Genomic DNA, 23,659 nt, shown 5'->3' with positions numbered 1-23,659 from the left:
GTTTCTTTTTCTTTTCTTTTCTTTCTTTCTTTCTTTCTTTCTTTCTTTCTTTCTTTCTTTCTTTCTTTCTTTTTTTTTTTTTGCCACATAGAGCAAACATGCATAGGCTTTGGAGATTAGGAACTGGGTATTTTTTGCGGGCCGCTTTTAACCTACCATAATTAGTAACCAAATAGGAAGGAAAACACAAGCAAATAGGAAGAAAGTTCAAGACAGAAACATTAAATGAGGTGCCTGAAATAACACCAAACACGACTTGTCACGATCAATAGAAATGGCTTGAGCCCCTTCACTGAAAGAAGCAAGGACTGGTTACAAAACTCTCCCCGAATCCAACTGTGTCCTGTTTAGAAGAGAAACCTCTAAAACCAAATGGTTATCAAAGTTTACAAATGGAATGACAGATAGGAATGTCAAGCAACTAAAAATGAGAAGGAGGCATTCATTACAATACTACTATTCGACAAATTAAACTTAAGGCAAATAGCAGTTCATGTGACAAAGGGGTTATTTCTATTAGTAAAAGATACAAAATATCATGGGAAGAAAATATTTTTTTTTTATTTATTGCTTAAAGTATTACATATGTGTCCATTTTATCCCCCCGCCCTAGACAGTCCCCTAGCCTCCCCTATCCCCCAGTGTCTTATGTCCATTGGTTATGCTTATATGCATGCATATAAGTCCTTTAGTTGATCTCTTACCCCCCTACCTCCTGCCCCCCAACCCTCCCCGGCCTTCCTGCTGCAGTTTGACAATCTGTTTGAGGCAGCTCTGCCTCTGTATCTATTATTCAAAAGTTTATAATGGTCTCTATTATCCATGAATGAGTGAGATCATGTGGTATTTTTCCTTTATTGACTGGCTTATTTCACTTAGCATAATGCTCTCCAGTTCCATCCATGACGCTGCAAATGGTAAGAGTTCCTTCCTTTTTAGAGCAGCATAGTATTCCATCCTGTAGATGTACCACAGTTTTCTAATCCATTCATCTACTGATGGGCACTTAGGCTGTTTCCAGATCTTAGCTATGGTGAATTGTGCTGCTATGAACATAGGGGTGCATATATCCTTTCTGATTGGTGTTTCTGGTTTCTTGGGATATATTCCTAAAAGTGGGATCACTGGGTCAAATGGGAGTTCCATTTTCAGTTTTTTAAGGAAACTCCATACTGTCTTCCATAGTGGCTGCACCAATCTGCATTCCCACCAGCAGTGCACAAGTGTTCCTTTTTCTCCACATCCTCTCCAGCACTTGTCGTTTGGTGATTTGTTGATGATAGCCAGTCTGACAGGTGTGAGATGGTACCTCATTGTTGTTTTGATTTGCATCTCTCGGATGATTAGTGACTTTGAGCATGTTTTCATATGTCTCTTGGCTTTCTGAATGTCCTCTTTTGAAAGGTGTCTATTTAGGTCCTTTGCCCATTTTTTGATTGCATGGCAAGAAAATATTAATAAACTTATTAATAACATAAAACTAAATATAAACTACTAAAATGCTCAGAGCTTTACAGAGGAACAGATACAATTATACATAGATAGGAAAAAACAAAATTTAAGAATAATACACATATTGTAAAATATGAAGGTAACATTTCAAAAATTGGTCATAAATGAAACTATGAAAAAAAAAACAACCCTCAATAGATTCCAAAAAGTGGCAGTTGTGCCAATTTACAAGCAATAAAAGCTGACATTAGTATTATGTTTTTAATACCACTTGGAAATGTAAACGCCCTTATAATTAACTCTAGTTAAGAAGGAAATTGAAATACAATTATAGTCAATTCATAAATGTCAACAATGAAAATTCTACACATCAACAACATATGGGATACCATTTGGAGAACAGACGGCAGTTTGAGGACATATGTTTGAATTCTCACTACCCCACCCCTCAATTCTGACAAAAATGACCTAGGAAATATGAAACCAAATAAAATCTTGCAGAGATGTGAGACTTCAATAGAGGAAATTTAGAGGAATTTTATTTTTAAAGATGCCAGACCAGATTCGTTTAAAGGAGGATTCCTAGACGGACTTAAAAAATATTTAGTGTACTTTATTTCTATAGAACAATTTTAGATTTACGGAAAAAATTGAGAAGGCGGTACAGGTTGACTGTGGGAATATGTTTCTGGCCTCTATTCTGTTCCATTGATCTACTTGTTGATTCTTTCACCAATTCCATGCTGCCTTAATTACTGTAGCTTTATTATAAGTCTTGAAATCAGATTGCTCTTTTAAACTTGTTCTTCTTCAGTGTTGTGTTGGCTATTCTGTGTCTTGTGCCTGTCCATATAAACTTTAGTTTGTCTGTATCTATAAAATAACAGGGCGGGATTTTGATTGGGAATGCATTGAATTTGTACACTACATTGGGCAGAATTGACATCTGAACAATAGTGAGTTTTCCTGTCTATGAACATGGACTATCTATCCACTTATTTAGATATTCTTTGATTTCTCTCATTAGAGTTTTGTGGTTTTAAAATATTTATTTTGCATGTATTTTGTTAAATTTACACCTTAGTATTTCATAGTTTGGTGCTACAAAAATGCTATTGTGGTTTTAATTTTAAATTCAAAATTTTTATTGCTGATATAGGAAAAGAAAACACACAATTGCCTTTATGTATTAACTTTGTATTCTGTAACCTTACTATTTCCATTTAATAGTCCTATAGGGTTTTCCTCCTATTCTTTTGGATTGCTTATATAAACAGTCTTGTTTGTGAACAAAGTTATTTTTATTCCAATCTGTTTGGAATTTTATTTGCTTTCCTTGTCCCATTGAATTAGTTTGCACTTTCAGTGCAGTGCTGAGTAGGAATGGCGAGAGGGAGCATCCTTGCCTTGTTCTTGGTCTTAAGAGGAAAGTTTCTGGTTTCTCACCATTAAGTATGAGGTTATTTTATAAGTATTTTTGTAGGTATTCTTTATCAAGTTGAGGAAGTTTCCAACTATGCAGTTTTCTGAGAGTTTTAAAAAAAGTCATAAATGCGTGTTGAATTTTGTCAAGTACTGTTCTGTTTCTATTGATAAGATCATATACATTTTCTTTACCTTTTTAATGTAATGGGTTACATTAATTTTTTTTTGCACATTTTGTAATTGTCCCGCAGTTCTTGGATATTTCATTCCATTTTTAAAAAATTACACATCGCCCTGACCAGTTTGGCTCAGTGGATAGAGCGTCGGCCTGCGGACTGAAGGGTCCCAGGTTCAATTCAGGTCAAAAGCATGTACCTTGGTTGCGGGCACATCCCCAGTAGGGGGTGTGCAGGAGGCAGCTGTTCGATGTTTCTCTCTCATCGATGTTTCTAACTCTCTATCCCTCTCCCTTCCTCTCTGTAAAAAATCAATAAAATATATTTAAAAACACACATCTTTTAGAGTTGTTTTAAGTTCATAGCCAAACTGAGTGGCAGGTACGGATATTTCCCATAAACTCACAGCCCTCACTTGGCACAGCCTCCCTCATTCTCAAAACCCCTCATAGGAGTGTCGCAATCAATGGACAGATGCCTGGAACCGGCTTGTCTTCCAGTCACCGCAGGGAGTCTCTGTGTGAATGTCGGGCATAGTTTTGACACAGCCACACAATGGCGGCTCTGCCTTTGCCTCCACTTCCTGCTTGCACAAAGCTTTAAGGTCAGCCGAAGGCGAGAGGTCAGGGCCTTCTCTCTTTCTTCCTTAGCACGGGCACCGTCCTGAGCGTGCCCTTGGTCTTCTAGATTCTAAGGGCTCGGTCAGAGGTTTTCTAAACCCCTATGAATATCCCATTACTCAGCTTATTTTAAAAAAATGTAATTTATATTTCTTTTTTAAATTTTATTACGTTTATTGAGGTAACCTTGGTCAATACAATTACATAGGCTTCAGGTGTACAATTCTATAACACATCATCTGCATATTGCATTGTGTGCTCACCACCCAAAGTCAGGTAAGCTTATGTTTATTTTTTTAAAATATATTTTCACTAGAGGCGCTGTGCATGAAATTCGTGCATGAGTGGGGGGGCGGCCTCTCAGCTCGGCCTGCACTCTCACAATCCGGTACATCCCTCTCACAATTTGGGATCCCTTGCTCTTAAACGCACACCTGCTAGCTCCTAACTGCCCGCCTGCTCACTCCTTACTGCTTGGCTCACAGCTCCTTAGCCCTGCCGCAGAGGCAGGAGAGGCCACCATCGCTGCGTTTGCCAGCCGTGAGCCTGGCTTCTGACTGAGCAGCACTCCCACTGCTGGGAGCGCACTGACCACCAGGGGGCAGCTCCTGTGTTGAGCGTCTGCCCCCTGGTGGTCAGTGAGCATCATAGTGACCAGTCGTTCTGGTCATTCCGCCGTAAGGGTCACTGGGATTTGATTATATAGAATACTATTAGAAGGAATATTACTGACATGAACAACTCAGGGTCAAAAGGACATTTTTCAGTTAGCGATTTGAAAAGACATAGGTTACCATGTATTTGAAAAATGTGAAGTTAAGTGTGACAGCAAGTCTCCAAGGTATCCCCAATGATCCTTGCCTCCTGGTTGGCTCCTTTGTGGGTCTTTTATTTCCATTCTGAATCAGGGCTGACCGTGTGACCCATGGAATAATGTGGAGGTGATGATGTATAATTTCTGAGACGAGTTCATAAAACATGTGCCTCTTCCAGGCTCCCTTGGGTAGCTGATTCTCAGGAAAGCTGGCTGCTAGATCGTGAGGCCACTAAGGAATGTTTGTGGAGAGGACCTGAGTCTTCTGTCAAAAGCTAGCACCAACTTGCCAGCCACGGGTGTGAGCCACCTTGAAAGTTAACTGTGTAATACAGATCAGACCTCCCAATGACGGCAGTCCTGGGCAAGAGCTGATGGAGCTCTCTGATAAGCCTTTAGCTGGGTCTGCCAGGCCAAGCTATGCCCGAATTCTCCACTAATGGAAACTGTGAGATATTAAATGTTTGTTGTTTTAGGCCACTAAGTATTGATGTGGTTTGTTTCTCAGCAATTGATAGAGTAAGCAGTTGAAAATATTTATCTGCTTACTCTATCAATCCTCAAGAAGAAATATGGAAGCAAAAATCCTTAAGAAGAACTATGTTTTAAATATTTCCCCTGAGAAAATACCAGTCTCAGAGAGTAATAGGGGCTCTTTCACATCTAAACTCTCAAGGTTAGGCGCAGAACACAAAAGGAGATTTTTAATTGTAATGACTTTCTATTTTCTGAAGATGGAATAATTCCATTACCAAGATCTGAAAATGATAGAACAACTGAAAATCATAATCTCACTTATGAATATAGATGCAAAGATTCTTAAAAAAAAAAACCCATCATACTAACAAATGGAATCTAACAGGATTAACATTTCCCAGAAATGTCTTATACCTCTGTAAAGCTACAATAATTTAGACCTGAAGTACTGGCAACAAAAATACAATACATTAATGGGAAATCATTTTAAGAACTCAGGAATAGCACACATCAATCCTAACACCAGTTACAAAATGGTCCATTCTTTCCATACTAAGTTCAATTGTGTTTATTGCTGTGTCTTGATCTATGTTACATACATGGATGGTGTATTAAATATATATGGTACATAGGTAATATTTCACACCCAATATATATATTTTTACAATTATATTTTATATTGAAGCATATTTGACAGGCAAAGTGTAAATGTCTTTAATCTAAAAATAGATACTAGCAATAACTGAGAAACTAAGTATGCTGCTTACAAAAAGAATTAAAAAAAGGATAATAAGCAATTTAGAGAAGAAATTCAAATGCCAATAGATATTGTAAAAGGTTGAATTTGGGTAGTAATACAAGAAATACAAGTTAAAACAACTGGAGAGAATATCTATTTTCTAACAAACTGCCAATATTTTTCAAAAACAACAGTAGCCAGTGTTGGGTTAGTTTGGGGAGAAAAAAGCAAAAAGAAATTGAAAAAATTTCTCGAGATTATTTAACTAGTGCTATGTATACTCTGAATGTTTGTATCTTCCCCAAGTTCACAAGTTGGAATCCTAAAGCCCAACTTGATGGTATTAGTAGGTGGGGCTTTTGAGATGTGATTAGGTTATGAGGGTGGGGCCCTTATGAATGGGATTAGTGCCCTTATAAAACAGACCTTAGAGCTCCCCTGCCCTTTCCACCACATGAAGACATAATGAGAGGTCTGCAGCCTGAAAGAGGGCCCTCACTGGGCCATGCTAGTGCACTGACCTCAGATTTCTAGCCTCCAGAACTGTGAGAAATAAATGTTTGTTGTTTGTCCAGGTGGGTGTGGCTCAGTTAGCTGAGCTTCATCCTGTGCACCCAAAGGTCATTGGTTTAATTCCCATCAAGGCTCATACTCAGGTTGTGGGTTCCATCCCCAGATGGGGTACATATGGGGGCAACTGATGGATATTTCCCTCTCACTGGTGTTTCTCTCTCTCTCCGTCTCTCTCTAAAATCAATAACAACATATTAATTTTTTTAATGTTTGCTTATAAGCCACCTGCTCTGTAATATTTTTGTTACAACACCCTGGATGGATGGAGACAGCCAGACTATGTCAAAAGCTTTACCATTGACTTGGAAATTTTATTTAATGCTTTAAATATGAATGTTGATAGTTTTATTATTGCTTATTTGGGTTTTATTTCGTTAGCATAATGCTCTCACGTCCATCCATGCTGTTGCGAATGGTAAGAGTTCCTTCCTTTTTACAGCAGTATAGTATTCCATCGTGTAGATGTACCACAGGTTTTTAATCCACTCACCTGTTGATGGGCACTTAGGCTATTTCCAAATCTTAGTTATTATAAATTGTGCTGCTATGAACATAGGGGTGCATATGCCCTTTCTGATTTCTTGTAACTCCTAGAAGTGGGATTACTGGTTCAAATGGGAGTTCCATTTTTAATTTTTTGAGGAAACTCCATACTGATTTCCACAGTGGCTGCACCAGTCTGCATTCCCACTACCAGTGCATGGGGGTTCCTTTTTTTCCCCATCCTTGCCAGCGCTTGTCGTTTGTTGATTTGTTGATGATAGCCATTCTGAACAGGTGTGAGATGGTATCTCATTACCATTTTGATTTGCATCTCTTGGATGGTTAGTGAATTTGAGCATGTTTTCATATGTCTCTTGGCCTTCTGTAGGTCCTCTTTCAAAAAGTGTCTATTGAAGTCCTTTGCTCATTTTTTGATTGGATTGTTTATCTTCCTTTTGTTAAGTTATATGAGTTTCCTATAAATTTTGGAGATTAAACCCTTATAAAATATTTCACAGGCCTAGAACAAACTCTCCAAAAATTCATAGGGAATAAAAAAAGACCCCGAATAGCTACAGCAATCCTGAGAAAGAAGAACGAAGTTTGAGGGATCACAATAACAGATATCAAGCTGCATTACAAAGCCACTGTCCTCAAAACTGCTTGGTACTGGCACAAGAACAGACATATAGATCAATGAAACAGAACAGTAAACCCAGAAATCGACCCAAGCCATGATACTCAATTAATATTTGACAAAAGAGGCAAAGAGCATACAATGGAGTCAAGAGAGTCTCTTCAATAAATGGTTTTGGGAAAATTGGACAGATACATGCAAAAAAATGAAACTAGACCACCAACTTACACCATCCACAAAAATAAACTCAAAATGGATAAAGGACTTAAACATAAGACGGGAAACCATAAAAAATCTTAGAAGACTCTATAGGCAGCAAAATATCAGATATACGTCATAGCAATATCTTTACCCATACAGCTCCTAGGACCATGGAGAGAAACTAAGGAGAAAATAAACAAATGGACCTACATCAAAATAAAAAGCTTCTGCACAGCAAAAGAAACCATCAACAAAACAACAAGAAAGCCCACTGCCTGGGAGAACATATTTGCCAATGTTATCTCCGATAAGGGTTTAATCTCCACCATTTATTGGGTTTTCTTTCTATAGGTCTTATTTTTAGCAAAAGAAATACATTTTAAACATCTCACCAATGTTGCCTGTCCTGGCAACTAGCAGGAGGGGCGCAGGGTGCTGTGTGGGAGCGAGAGTTTGTGTGATTTCCCAGGAAGAATTCAGAGCTGATTTTGGTGTCAGTTTGACTCATCCGGTTGGGAAGGTGCTACATACCTGCAGGTAGCGGACCACGCGACACACCAGATCCGGCGCCATGAAGTCCCCAGTGAATCGCCAGATAATGTCTGTCAAGATGTTCACCAGTCCTGTGAAAAAGTCTAACAAAAACACGGTGATTAATTTCCGTGTCTTTCAAATTTGCAGCCAGGTGCCGCCGCAGACATGAATTCCTGGGAGGTTTGTTGTTTTCCTGATTCATCAGGAGGCTATTGAGGAAGAAGGGAGGCGACACAGGCGTCCCTGGACTCTTATTACTGGAGCTAGTTGCCACTTGGATGTAGCCACCTCGGGAGCACTAGGTAATGACTGAAGAGGAATTGTGCTAATCATACAGTTGACCTTTCAAGACACAGAAGAGAAGTTTTAAGGGGGTTTAAACCTGTGCTAAAACAAGGACTACATGAGGATTAATCAAAGGCAAAATCGAGAACAGGAAGAGGTTTGTCTTTGAGAAGCCCCTCAAAATTCTCTCTTCTGCACCCACTATTTTATAGCTTGGGCCTGGTGACCTCCTGTGAGTGATGTAATCAATATCCAAATGGCCCTTGGCAGAAAAAAGGTTCCCCACCCCTGCCCTAGAGTAAAGTGCAGGCATAAGTCTTCCTCCCACCCCTGATGCCTCCCTGGCTGCCCGGATTTCTCTTTTGGTCTATTGATAGGGCTACTCTACCCACAAAAGTTGCTGTTATTCCTTTAGAGAACTGGAGAGGTAAGTCTTCCCTTCTCAATCTTCACTGTGAACAGGATGAAGTCCGAGCCTCTCCCCACCCAGGTTAGTATAAAAGCCTTCTCCACCATCTGGCCTTCCCAAATCTCCACCTGGCATTGCCAGATGGGACACCATGTTGATCACAGATTTCTGTATTCAGATACCCATCCCCTCTGCTTGGAATGGGCTCCCTCCATGGATCCGTTGATGGAATTCTCATTTACCTGTCAATATCTACTGCCACGTCCCCTCTCCAGAGCGTCCCTTGACCATTCACATTGCATGGTCTCCCCACAGGGCACGTGGGCCTCCCAGTCTTATGCCTGCGTGTCTGTTCCTCGTTGCTTCTCTATGGTGCCCATGGGGACCACAGAAAAGTGTCAACGTTTGGGGAAGAAACCCAGGGCAGCTCTGGGGAGTCAGAGTTCTCCGGAGAAGCTCAGACCTGCGCAGGGTCTGAGAGTTCTGGGTTGTGACCTGATCACGTGGGAACTTCATGAAGCTTTTCCTGTGGGACTGGACTGGGTGAATGAGTAGAATGGACACTGGAATGGCTTGGATATTCTCTCTGGGTGTCCTTTGTACTTAATGTAGAATAATGGGGGTTGTGTGTGCTAAGCTCACGTTTCTCTGGCTATATGAACAATTGTCATGCGCTCCAGTAAAATTTCTTTTTCTCCCTGGAGCTCAACCTGAAATAAACCCACACCTGGGAGGAGACCTGAAGTAGAAATAAGCATTTTGTTATTTGCTTTTAAGCAAATGCTGCTCTACCTGATCAATGGAAGCTGTTCAGTTACCTAGGTAATTAAGCATGTTGCAAATAACCCTTTCCTAAAAGGTAATTAACGGGATCTGGGAACAAAGGGTACACTCTAAACTCTAAAGGCTTAACCACTTCTGTGTTATTACTCCTGCGTTTGAAAATGGATTCAGTGGAAGATCCTAGGAAGCTGGAAGAGTCAGAGAAGCCCAAACAGGCTGGCAGCAGGCTTCATCGTTCCTTTGATGCAGTTTCTGGGAAACGTGCATATGGGTGCCCAGGTGAGCAGGAATACGGGTGAGGTGGGGGTAGTGAAGAGAGAAGTGGCTCCCCAGGGGAACCCTAAAGGGTCAGTAAGGCCAGGTCAGGGGAAAGGGAGCGAAGGACATTGATTCTAGGCACAGGCGACCGCATGAGGAAAGCTCTGGGGGTGAGAAAAGGTGAGACGAGAACCTCGTGGACATGAAGTAACCAGGGTGTTGCTGCTGACGCCTCACATAGGAGCGTGGAGCGGTGAGAAACGGGGCTGGAGAGACCAGGACCCCAGCCTTTTAGGGTCTCGTGTGCCAGTGAAAGGCGCCTGCATTTTCCCTGTGCGCGGTGGGGGCTGTGGAATGTCTGTGTGTTCAAACACATGCTTTGAAGGGATTCATTTAGTTATGGGCTGTGTGTGTCTGTTTGGTAGGTCCACTAATGACATTACCATTGTGCTTGTGAGGAAACTGCAGACATTCCAGAACGAGAGAGAATTCCTACCGAGTGAATCAAACAGGATAGAGAGATAGAGAGAAGGGTGCAGCTTTGAGATATACGTTATAAAGTAAAAGGAGGAGGATTTGATGCCTGAGGTGTTAATTTCCCCCAAGTTTTGCATGGCTAGGTCTGCTTCAGCATCGGTGTCCCCAAAAGCCCACCACGCCATGGGAGGTAAGGCGGAAAGGGACACAGATCAGTCACTGTCTGAGGATGGGCTGAAGGCTGCCTCTGCCTAATCGAAGATCTTAGCAAAAATCCCATTTGCTCAAAAATAAAGGCACGGTGAACGCTACCAGGATGTGGAAGCTACTGCGGATAAAGGCTTCTAGGCTCAGAGCCCATCCGTCACGCAGCCAACCTGCCTGTACTTGGGCACCATCAGGTTGGCTCCTAGTGTAGGTCTGTGAGAATCTCTGGCTCGCTCATGTAGCGATGGGGATATCAAAGGCCTATATAGAAAGCTCCACAGAATCGATGCTCTTGATCAGGAAACCTCTTGCTGGGCATCTTCCTCCAGGCCAGAATGAATCGTATCTGATGAGTTTTGCCCTTAGTTTCGGCCAGTGGAAAGCACAGAATACAATGTACTCGGCTGCGGTAACTTGGTAGAGCCTCAGAGCCTCACTGTGGGTCCCTCCAGTTAGAGTTGAATATTTTGACCCTCTTACCTTGTGTTTTTCATTTTGCTGGGTGTGATCTCCCACGTCCAAACAGTGAGGGCAGCATGCATCTTGGGGCCCGACTACAGGGTGCTGGTTCTGCCACAGAGTCACTGTGCAATCCTGGGCATGCTACTAACCACATGGAGTCAGGCTCTTTGTAAAAATGTGGTGGTGAGAGTACCTGCTCTGTAGGGCCATTGCGAAGGTTAAATGAGATAGCATAGCACACGTGAAGTTCTTAGTGAAACGCTTGGCACATAAGCCCTTGGTACATCTTGGTGGTGATGTCAGGAATAGAGCTGAACGAACAGAGAGCCACAGGGACTGGGATGAGAGGGTGAGTCTCACCATAAGTCCTGAGCTCTTAGCCAATGTGCTGGAAGATAGTTTTCTGAACAAAAAAATTATAAACGAAAAGTTGAGGCTTTGTTTAAATCAGACCGGCAGTAAAGACGGGCTATTTTATCTGCTATATTGCATGCTAGTTAATTTAACAGGTTTGACATCGACGAAGAAGACGGTGGTGGTTACATGAACTGATTGGCTGTCAGGGTGAAGAGAACCCAGCCAGAACTTGAGTGAACAGAACACAAGGAAGACGGGCTGTGCTGAGTGGTCAGGGACTGGACCACTGTCTGCTGGCAGGGATGCTGTTTGTGGAGATTCTTAGGCGAGACTGCCCTGTGTGTCGCGGGAAAGTCAGCGTCCTTGGGCTGTGGGATAACTCCAAAGGCCCCAGGACTGAGTCCACGAGAATCACCAAAGTATGGAAGGACATTTGGGGTTAGATTGAAAATATAGCCTGGCACCCCCAGAACAGTCCTACCTCTCACCTTGTCATGATTATGCCTATGGCCCTTTCACGCAAATGTGTCCTGGGACATTCCACAAAATACCTAGCCTGTACTAGTTCTACAATGTCGTAAAACACAAAGAAAGACTGAGAAACTATTCCAGATAAGTCTGAAGATACATGAGGACAGAGCACAATACATGACCCTGGGTTTCTTTTGCTCTGAAAGATGTTCTCAGGGCGACTGGTGAAAAAGCTGAAGGGGTTAAGAAAACAACAGCTCAGACACAGACAACAGCGTGGTGATTGTCTGAGGGAAAGGGGGTGGGGAAGGTGGAAGAGGGTGCAGGGGGAATGCATGGGGATGGGAGGAGACTTGACCTGTAGATGTAGATAAAATTTCTACATCTTGGGGGTGACGATGAGGATTAAATTAAGCGAAGCATATAAGCCAGAAGCAGGCCCCGGTGCACGGCCCCTGCTCTGCTCACTCCCCCAGGAGAGAAACGGAGCTGGAAAAATATGAGTAATGTGCCAAAAGCCACAGACGCTATAGTAGAGCCCAGATTCAAACCCTGGTCGCCAGACTCCACCACTTGTTTTTGTGCAGTTTTTAAATGAAGAATGGTTTTTATAATGTTGTAATGATTGAAAGAAATCAAAAGGAGAAAAACACTTGGTGGCACACGGAAAGTTTATGAAATTCAAATTCCAGGATCGACAAATGAAGTGTTGCTGGCACACAGCCATGCCACTTGCTCACGTTTTGTCCATGCTGCCTTCATGCTCCCGTGGCAGAGCTGGCGACCAGATGTCCCTCAAAGCCTAACATGTTTAATATCTGGCCCTTTGCAGAAAAGCTGGCTGCCCCCTGCTCGGGACCTCGGACCCTGACCTTTCCATCACGCCCACGTGCTGGTGGGTCCAGACTCCTGGTGGCCTCGCCAAAGCCTCTGGCTCTCCTAAGAAATCATTAAATTCCACGCAGGTTGTGCTGCTGTCCTCCCTGCTGGCTCACACAGGAGAACTTTGAAGGGACCAGATGGGAACAGATTCCCCCTCTCATCTTAACAAAAATGCAATCTCTCTCTCCTTCATGTTCAGGATTTGATTAATTAGGACATGAAGGGAGGAAAGAACAATCCAGGCTGCTGGGCTGGGCTGAGCTGGCAGTCTGAGCTGCTGTGGGTCCAGCTCCTCCTCCCATTTGGACAAGCTCTCCTATTCTCCCCTGCCCCCTCCCCCCCCCCCCCCGCCCTGTCTAGTGGAGGCTGTGATGTCGGGAGTTGAACGCAACTATAGAGTCAGGGACCTGTGGTTGCACTGCGGCTCTCTACTTGCTGTTGGATTTTGGGCAAGTGATTTCAGCTTCTCTCCAGCTCAGTTTCCATAGGCCTAAATGGGAGGAATGGATGAATCTATTGCTTGGGTAATTTGTAGGATTAAATGAGACGATATATGTGAAAATATTTTTGTTTGTTTGGCAAAGGATTGGCTGAGTGAGCATTCAGTAAATGTTAACTATTATTACTTTTTCTGCCTAATTGTCAGCAGGGAAGGAGCTAAATCTTAGATCCCAATTCAAAAGATCTGGAAGGTGTTTTAAAAACAGTTTTTTGTTTGTTTGTTGTTGTTTTTTTAAAGTGATACTAGCACAAAATTCAAGTAGTGCCAACAATTCAAATACTTGTCTCATGAAACAATGTGTCCTGAAAGTTCAGTGCAGCACTGCTCGTAATGGCTTTAAGCTGGAAATTACCCACATGCCCCTGACCAGCTGAAGGGGGAAATCAGCTGTGGTATGTCCATGCAATGGAATACCCTTCAGTAAAGAGAGTGGCAGCCTTATAAACTTGAGGTGCGTATACTTACTATGTCAAGATTACAAGTCATTTGGTCTGGCCAGTGTGGCTCAGTGGTTGAGCGTCGACCTGTGAACCAGGAGGTCATGGTTTGATTCCTGGTCAGGGCACATGCCCTGGTTGCGGGCTCAATCCCCAGTGTGGGGCATGCAAGAGGCAGCTGATCAATGATTCTCTCTCCCTCTCCCTTCCTCTCTGAAATCAGTAAAAATATATATTAAAGAAAAAAAGATTACATGTCATTTAAGTGTTTGGAACATAACAGGCTCTCAACAATGTAAGCTTTCCTCCCTCTGTTCTCCTCACTTCCCTTTCCACCCCCTTCCCTCTTTCCTTAGAAGGTTTAAGAAGAATTTTTTGGGAAGAGAGCCTATGAGACAGAGAACTGGAGAGATTCTGAGCATCCCTTGGAGACTCAGGGGGAGGTAAAGGGATAGATAGAGAGGAATTTTAAGACATTTTGCTGTGTTTCGTGCAGTTTATCGCCACTGATAAATGCCATGGCCTCTGAGAGATTTTGTTGAGGCTGAAGCTGGATGTTTGGGGCACAACATTAGGCTGAGACTGGCCACAAGGGGGCTCAGCTTTGTTGAGGTTGCCCATGTGACAGAGAAATGATAGGACATATTTATCTGGAAGAAGAATCAAGGTCACACTCTTGACCTTAGTGTATATTCCCTTAAGAGCTGTCACTTGGGAGAAACATTAGACACCAGATTAAGATGGGACTGGGCTCAGGGTCTTTTCTCAGTAATATCTTGGTGCCTCCAAGTGGCTTGCTTTAGCAGGGGTGGGGAACGTCCAGCCCGCAGGCTGTATAAGGCCTGCGAGATCATTTAGTCTGGCCTGCCAAGGCATTAGGGGTGAGGGAATTAAATGTTTGAACAAATATAGCAGGTTGATTTTTAAATTGAGACTTTTATATGGCTCAAATCCTATATAATAAAAGGCTAATATGCACATCGACTGAACGGTGGAACAACCAGTCGTTATGACATGCACTGACCACCAGGGGGCAGATGCTCAATGCAGGAGCTGCCCCCTGGTGGTCAGTGCACTCCTACAGGGGAAGCACCACTCAGCCAGAACCCCTGAGTCGGGCTCACGGCTGGCGAGTGCAGTGGTGGTGGCAGGAGCCTCTCCGTGGCAGCCTAAGCTGTCAGTCATACATCCCCCGAGGGCTCCTGGGCTGAGGGACCCTTCCCCCAAGTATACAAATTTCATGCACCAGGCCTCTAGTGATTTTACAAATATCCAAATGGCCCTTGGCAAAAAAAATAAAAAATAAAAAATAAAAAAGGTTCCCACCCCTGCCTTAGGGGGAGGCAATTATCCCATTCCTAGAAGGAATTATATAAAAATCCTTAGTCTATTTGTTAGGGATTCAGGCACCAGGGGAGATGGATGCAGTGACCCAAGCTAAGTCTCACAGATTCTCCTCCAGGATTCGATAATGGAGGCTCAGTAGGTTCCTCTCCTGGGTCACCGCCCCACTGCCAGGCAGAAGATCCCAACACTCCACCTGCGCCCACCCCCAGGTCAGCCCTCCAAAACCAAAGATCTCTCATTGTAAAAAAATTTAAATTAGTGACTGAAAATTAGTCCTAATTCTCCAGGGCTAATGGCTAAAGCCACTTATTCTCTTAACAGCATTTTTATTTTAATAAGGGCATCAAACCTTGGCCTGGAGAGCCTCTCTAATGGAAAAATTCCAGGAAGTGTGAAATGCAGAGAGAGGAACAGAATGGGTTGGCAACTTGCCCAAGGTCACACAGCAAGGTGGTGGCAGAGCTGTGAATAAAGCCCAGCTGCCCCAACTGCCCGTCTCACACACTTGCCTGGCCTGAGGCTGCTGCTTGTTTGCTCGCACTGGTGACTGTCTGCCTCGCTCTCAGCTGTGTTAGTGACTGTCTGCCTCGCTCTCAGCTGTGTTAGTGACTGTGGCCCAGCCTGCGTGTGAGGAGGCTGTGATGTGAGACCTGAACAGCCCTCCCTCACCGCCAGAGCTGAGCATGAAAAGTAGGAGGAAGCCTGATCAATAGATATTATGCAAATGCCTAGAGCAATAACATTCCCTTCCATTACTGAGCTAACAGTCCCGGTAAAGAACATGCCTGGATGCTGACAGTTTTATTTTCCCTGATTTGTCAAACTGAAATCAGGGTCTAACTGATGGCCATATGAAAGCATAAAAGGCACATGACTGGCAGAGGCCCAATTCCCTTTTCTCTGAATTAGAGGCCCTTGCTCCAGGAGCTGGCAAGGGTCCAGGCTCTGTGCATATCAATTATGCTCTCTGGCTGAGAGCCCTGCTGAGCAGAACTGGGCAGTAAAATGCCTACAGCCACAGTGAGCCTCATTTGAGATGTGGTCCCCAAAGAGAGAAAGCAGTGAGGTGGTGGAACCCAGATCCCTTTCCTTGCCCCCTCTTCGCCTTCCCCCACCTGTCGCACCAGCGAAGGGATCCTAGAATGTAAGCATGCATTACACTTTTGTTTGCAGTTGTGCAAGAAAAATATGTTTCATCTCCTAAAACTGAAATTAATTGCTAGTATAAACTCCCACTCTGTTGGATGTCAAAACGGTAATTGCAGAGAAAAACAGCTGTAAACAGAAAAAAAAAATAGCAAAATGGCAAACATAAATCTTTCCTTGTCAGTAATTACTTTAAATGTAAATGGATTAAACTCTCCAATTAAAAGACAAAGAATTGAGCACAGTATTATCCAACTATATCCTATTTAAAGAGACTAGTTTTATTTTATTCTTAAAAATCTTTGTTGTTGAAAGTATTACATATGTCCTCTTCCCCGTGCCCCCATTGACCTCTTTTAGCCCACCCCGCCCCAGGCCTTCAACACTCTATTGTCTGTGTTCATGGGTTATGCATATACAAGTACGCATATAAGTTATTTGGTTGATCTCTCCCCACCAACCCACCCACCCTACCCTCCCTTTCCTCTGAGATTCCACAGTCTGTTCTATGCTTCGATGTCAAAAAGACTCACTTTAGATTCAAAGACACAAATAGAATTAAACTAAGGGGAAGGAAAAATTAATCCATGCAAAAGAGAGTTAGTGTGACATTACTAATTCATTCACTCAACAAATATTTATTAAATGCCTACCACGTGCCAGGAATTGTTCTAGGTGTAGTAAATAAAATAGATAAAAATGTTCTGATGACGTTTACACTCCAGTGCTGGGGTACAGACAATAAACATAGCATGTGAGGAACTTATTAGGAAACTTGAGCTCCAGAGAGAACTCCTTGGGCATCATCGGCATAGAGATGTTTTCAAAGCCATGAGGCAGGATGATGCCACCAAGTGCAGTCCAAATCATTGACCTCAGAGCTGAAGACATTCTATGGAAGCGAGGTCAGAAATAAGAGAAGGAGCCAGCACACGAGACGGAGAAGGAGCAGGCTGTAGGACGGACACAGAACCAGGAGATATGGGTGGCTAGAAGCCAAGTACAAAAGTATTTCCATTCAGGAAATGGGAATGGTCAGCTGTGTCAAATACTACTGTAAGTTCAAATAAGTTGAAGCTTGATAGCTGGCCCCTAGGTTTAGAATATGACGGTCATTGAAGAGACGTAACCTAAGCAGTTTTATGGGTATGGTAGGGGCAAAAGCCTGACTGGCATGGGTTTGAGTGGGAAGGGGAGGGGAGGAGTTGGTTACAATGAGCACAGACAACGACTTCAAGAAATATTCCTATAAAGGGATATTTATGGAAACAGAGTGGTAGCTGGAAGAACACATGAGATGAATATAACTTTTTGTCTGTGTGTGTGTGTGTGTGTGTGTGTGTGTGTGGGTGTGTGTTTGTGTGTGACAACAGCATGTTAAACGTTGGTGGTACTATCTAGCAGAGAGGGGAAAACAATCAGGGTGGAAGAGATTTTCTGGACGAATGAACTGGAGTTGTGAAGTGGTGTCTAAAGCAGGAGCAGATGGGCTAGTCTTGGGTGCACGGAGAATTTCCCACATTCCCAGGTGGGAAGACAGCAGCTATGGAGGGTGATGTTGGCGGAAGGGTACGGGCTGCAGGAGAACAAGGAGGAAGTGTCCTGCCGCTGCTTCAGTTTTCTGAGTGGAGCAGGAAGCAAAGTCATTTGGTGAGAGGGGAGAGGGGAGAGAAGGTGCTGGAAGTTAGAGGAGAGAGAAGGTAAGGGATCGTTCAGGAGACTGAGAGATGTAGCTAGTATGAGATACAGCTTTCTTACCATATGAAAAAGTGAAAATATTTTATTAAATCCCACTGCAGTCTTTGGTAGATACATGACCATTTTTATTTGGAGAATTCAGGGAACCATAGGGGAATGGGCATAATGGCTCCTGTGAGTTCTGAGTTACTAAACTAAGGAGAGTCCCCACCATGTGGTTTTGTTTTTCCAGCCTGCTTTACCTAGAGATGGCAAAGGAATGGAAAAGGAGATTTTGCCACGGCTGTGGTTTTGCTGATAAAGAGAGGCAGGGGAGAGGGAATTGAGGAGGTAAGAAGGATTAATTAGAAGTGGCTATGGCATTTACATTTTTATTTAGCTGGAGTCCATTGTGCACATATACCTTTCTCTCTGGCTTTTCATTTCCTTTATGATATTGTTTTCTATATTATTACAAGTTTATTATTAACATTATTTTTAATGGTACATTATATGCTTTGAGGGGATGTAGCGTATGTCATTGAACTGTTCAGTCAATGTGGGCTATTTAAATTGTTTACAATTTTCTGCTGTTATAAATAGCCCTGTGATGAAAATCTTTGCAAAAAAGCTTTACCAGCAGTTTTAGATGACGTCCTCAGGGTAGATTTTAAAAACCTTAACGACGATTTCAAAGAAATGAACATTTTTAAAGCTCTGTCTGTGCTTTCGGAAATCAACTCATTAAGCAGCACTTTTCACAGCCCGTTCTGTTTTCTCTGGATCCTAGGTTGAGAGCTGTCACTTTTTCAGCTCTTATAGTCCCATAAACATTCACTTTATATTTTAGAGAGAAGAATGAAGGCTGACGCGGGGTTTGCGGGGAACGTATTTGTTCATTCATTCACTTATTCATGCATCAATGTCAGCAAAACAGAGGAGAGGAACAGGGCTCTGGGATAAGAAATAAGAGGAATGGCCCTGCCGTGAACGGCATAAGTTGGCCTTCTGTTTAGAATTTACTTCCTGGGTGGTCTTTTCTCTGCAACCCCCAGCGCCTCCCCATGAAGCAGGGCCATCTCTGCCTCCACACGCGGCTGTACAAGGTGGGAAGGGACCACCACTCCATGGATCACTGCTGGTGTGCACACAGCCATGGTGAGTCTCAGGGGAATGGACAATTGAGGACCCACTGAAGTTTTACTGGTCACCTGTTGTTTCTGCTGCTCCCACATATACTTCTTCTCGACGGTATCTCAATTATCCTTCCCTAACCAGGTCCTAATCTACCCCCACCTAGAGTGGACTCATGACCCAGGCCGTGACAGTCAGAATTGTCTCCCCTATGGCCATAGTGACTGGTTACTAGCTCTACGGATAATGGAAGCCCAGTGCTGCTGGGGTCCGTGTGGAGAGATCATGCCATCTTAGAGAAAAATACAACCACTAAACGGGCAGAGAGCGGCCTGAGAGAAGCAGATGAGGCCAGCAGGAGATGACAGAGCACACTGCCGGTGGACATGAGTTTTCAAGAACATGTACTGCCCTAGCCGGTTTGGCTCACCGGATAGAGCATCGGCCTGGGGACTAAAGGGTTCCAGGTTCGATTCCTGTCAAGGGCATGTACCTTGGTTGCAGGCACATTCCCAGTAGGGGGTGTGCAGGAGCAGCTGATCGATGTTTCTCTCTCATCGATGTTTCTACCTCTATCTCTCTCCCTTCCTCGCTGTAAAAAATCAATAAAATATATTTTTTAAAAAAGGGGGGGAAAGCTACTTTAAAAAAAAAAAAGAAAATGTACTCACGGGAATGGATGCCTCAAATAGAGCCTCCGTAAAATTAAAATGAATAAAATGTCAGGACGTCTGGTGGGGGGACCAGAAGAGTTCCAAAGCGACCCTGGGGTTCTGCTATGAATAGACAGAACAGTCCAAAAGCTACCCTGGTGCCCGAGCAGTCCTCTTCTTGCCGCCACCACTTCCTTCCCGGCCACCGAGAAACCTGCCTATTCGTTAGTCGATAAGGAAGGTGAACCGCGGGAGGATGCACTCCTGCCCGGTCCCAGGGTGACAGACTGGAGGAGTGAGTTCCTTTCACTGACCCTTGCTTTGCAAAGTTCACCAAAAACTACCCAGGGAGGTAAACTGAACCCTGTTACAGGACAAACGTTTAGAGTCTGTTGTGGATTCTGGAAAGTGAGAATTCAAGGGGCGCTTGTTTTGTTAGGACACTGCCCTGCCCCATGCCGTCCTCTCTCTGCGTGTTCTCCTCCTCGGCCGACAGCCGCCTCCTCCTTTGCCCACATGGAAAACCTCTGCTGGGACCTCACGCCCTGCCCCATTGACGGTAGCAGCTCTCGGAAAGTGTTACCATGCATGATGCTGGGGTGTCCCCTTTTGGCCTCAGGGTCTTAATTAGTAACTTTTTAGTCTTACAAGTATTTTCTCTCTTTAGAATATGAGTGATTTCAGGAATGGTTATGAAAATTGTACCTGCGCTCATCTTGTGGCAGGCCAGTGGGCAGTCGACTGTTCTGAGATCTCTGTTCTTTGTGCTGAAGAGGTTTTGGCAGTCCCTTCCCTTCCCTTTATTACTCCTTTTTGAAGTGGAGTTTACATGGCTCGTCCATTTGGGTGGCTTGGTACCACGTGTTGTCAATACTGTCAGATGTCTCTCATCTGACCCCATGAACAACAGACAGTTGGGGATCAGTGTTTAGTCTCTTCTGTCCCCTAAAATGAGGGCTTTGCTGCAGACTGCATATAGCACTCTCTGATTTGTGCTTTGCATATAATCTAATAATGATGATAATTACTTTCATTTATTGATTGCCTTCTGTAACCCAGACACTATGCTAACTAAGCACGTTGCATCTATACATCATCCCATTACTTTTTATATATTATCATCCCCACTTAGTAAATGGAAAATCGAGACTTAGATAATTGACTTGTCATAGTCCTCTAGAGCTGGGGTTTGAGTCCAAACCCTATGACCCCATGTTCATAGCCGCCATGTGCTCGCAGCCCCCGAATCCTCCACTCCAGAGTCTAAACCAGCGGTTCTCAACCTGTGGGTCGCGACCCCTTTGGCGGTCAAACGACCCTTTCACAGGGGTCGCCTAAGACCATCGGAAAACACATATATAATGACATATTGTTTTAGTGATTAATCACTATGCTTTAATTATGTTCAATTTGTAACAATGAAAACACATCCTGCATATCAGATATTCACATGACGATTCATAACAGTAGCAACATTACAGTTATGAAGTAGCAACGAAAATAATGTTATGGTTGGGGGTCACCACAGCATGAGGAACTGTATGAAAGGGTCGCGGTGTTAGGAAGGTTGAGAACCACTGGTCTAAATCATTGTCCCAAACCACCTGAGGGAGAATAACGTTGAGAGGGTGGTTAAAAACATCCCCCTTTCTGAACACACCTCATCCCACAAGCGTTTTACACTTCATCAGACGAAAGGAACCTCCCGGGCCAGGAGGAGAGAATGGAGGCGGGGAAGTGTGGCCGCGTGGGCTTCCTGGTAGAGCTGAAGGAGCTACAGCCAACTGTAAACAGAGGCTGCAAACTGTAGGGGAGAAGCTTGTATAATAGCCTTTCTTTCTGTAGTGTTTCCAGGCTTATTTTTCTGAATCTGTTTCTGTGGTAACATAGCTCTGCTTGTTTAGAGATTTTACTTTATGCTAGCTATACCATTTTCCCAGCTCTGGAAAAGAAAGTCCACGTTCATTATATTTTTTGGAGAAACCAGCTAGTAATTCAGATTGGATAACTGTGAGGGCAAAGGTCAATGTGAAAGTATAATGGCTCTTTCTGGATAAGAGCATATTCTTTAAAATAAAAGCCTGACTCCTCAGTGTGGGAAGTAGATGGGTTTTTTTTGTTCAACAAAATGGATAACTTCTCTCTCTGACAGCTGGGGAAATTGGATTACTTTCTTAGTGGGATGTAAAGATAAAATGAGATATGTTCATAACAGGGTCTGGCAAACTAACAAATGTTCATATTATTTTATCGTTATTATTGCTATAAGTTATCACTGGTGAGAAATGTTGAGTAGATCAAGTGAAAAGGAAGTCTTTTGATAAAGAACTTCAATGAAGATTTGAAATGGAAATCCCAATGACTATTCCTACTTCAAACTTCTGCTAAAAGTAGGTCATCATAGGACACCTCATTCTGTGCCATTGAGAAACATTTGCCCCTTCGTCCTTCATATACAAGGATGCTGTGATCAAATCCTCAGGGAGAAGCTGTCAGTGTGATGAATCTCCACGTTCGGACAGGAGCTCAACCTGCTAGACAGTGGTTTGGAGCAGGTCCTTGGGGAAGGGACACTCGTTCCCAATGAAGGTCACAGAGATTACGGCTGGGCCATGGGACATTGCTCTGCTATTGTAAGTCATTGGAGTCAAATGGTAATTTCCTAGAAACAGTCACTGTGCCATGCTTGGCTGCTCCATGATTCCAGGAGTTCTCCACTCGCGAGTTAATGAGGCATTCAGCGGAGAATACCCCTCTGCAAGGCTGCCTTGGGCCGCGTTGTCTGGGGACCGACGGCTATAGCCAGGATGGATGGATCGCTCTGACTAACATGCTCAGAGCTCCCAGAGGAAATGGTAATTGCCTCTCCCTCTGAAAATGATGATTTAAATGTGGTGAGCATGCTTGCAGTTTGGCTGGGAAAAGCCACCGTGAGACAGGTCAAGTAACACATCTAGTTGAAACAGCCTTCCCCTCTCTCCACCTGGCTGGCTCTTCCTTATAGTTTACAACTCAGTAATTAGCTGCAGCCTCACTCCCTTATCTCCAGCCTCATCAGTTCCTGTCTTTGGACTCACTCATCGGCCCACTTGCACCCATCCACAGCCACTGTCTGGCTTCCAGCTGCCACCACCCTTCACCTGATTTGCTTCAGTTACCATGTCTCTCCTGACCCTGCAGTCCTGTCTCTACCCTTGAAAGTCAAATTATGTCACAGCATTTTTACATTTCTTCCATGTAACTTGCAGAAAATCTAGGAAATCCAGATGAGCCAAAAACAAACCAACATACAAAACAGAAAATAACAAACATGCCAAATCTTGCCATCCAGATATAAAAACTATTAATATTAAACTGTAGAAATTTCCAGACTTTATTTATTTTCTATTTACATGCATATATATTTTCCCCAAAGTAGAATTATACTGTAAATACTGGTTTTAACTTCACTGTTTTTTAATGGCAACATATCACAAATATTACCCTGATTACCCTACAAATGAATTTTATCTACACACTTCTATTGTATTGCATTATGGGTATAAATTATTGCTTATTTAACCAATGCCACCACTCTTTTATTCTTATTTTGACTTTTCAACTTTATAACCAACATTGTAAATTATATCCTTGTTTAAAAATCACTATACTCATCCTTAAATAATCTGTGGGGAAATTTTTCTACTAATAGTATTGTTGAGTTAAGAGTATGCACATTTACATCTATCCTTTTTCTAGTACAATATTTGATGTTGATATTTCTAGTTTACAACCACATGTGCCAATTACATATGCTGATCTGTATTTTAATTACTTCAGGACTTCTATACAATTACTTCTTCCATCTTAGGCCTTTAATTCTGCTTGAGCTTGTAGAATACACGTAAATATATATTTAAACTTTCACTATCAGTGCCATGGTTTTTAAACCCTGGCATATCTGCATAGGCCGTTTTGTTAGCTTCACGCACAGAAGGCCCCTTGGCAGCCTATGGGATCCTGGGCCACAAACGATCCCCTTAAGACTACAGGTGACTTCTC

At 43.2% G+C, this 23,659-nt stretch overlaps 1 protein-coding gene across 2 annotated transcripts in view; it reads right to left on the bottom strand.

Annotated features, from left to right (window-relative positions):
* NPSR1 (neuropeptide S receptor 1) overlaps positions 1 to 23,659 on the bottom strand; it is a gene marked incomplete at both ends in the record, with an annotated part of 65,143 nt that overhangs the window by 19,671 nt on the left and 21,813 nt on the right. Inside the window, one exon of one of the 2 annotated variants that reach the window (XM_081102539.1) lies at positions 8,129 to 8,232. The exons of the other annotated variant lie outside the window; for it this stretch is intronic. Coding sequence (XP_080958665.1) covers positions 8,129 to 8,232 — 104 coding nt within the window. The remainder of the gene's footprint in view (positions 1 to 8,128; positions 8,233 to 23,659) is intronic. 2 annotated transcript variants of the gene reach the window in all.

The sequence above is a fragment of the Myotis nattereri genome (assembly GCF_964212035.1).
Source record: "Myotis nattereri genome assembly, chromosome: 11".
Classification (NCBI taxonomy): domain Eukaryota; kingdom Metazoa; phylum Chordata; class Mammalia; order Chiroptera; family Vespertilionidae; genus Myotis; species Myotis nattereri.
Note: the sequence above shows the minus strand (reverse complement) of the source record. Positions and strands in the feature narration are given on the sequence as shown.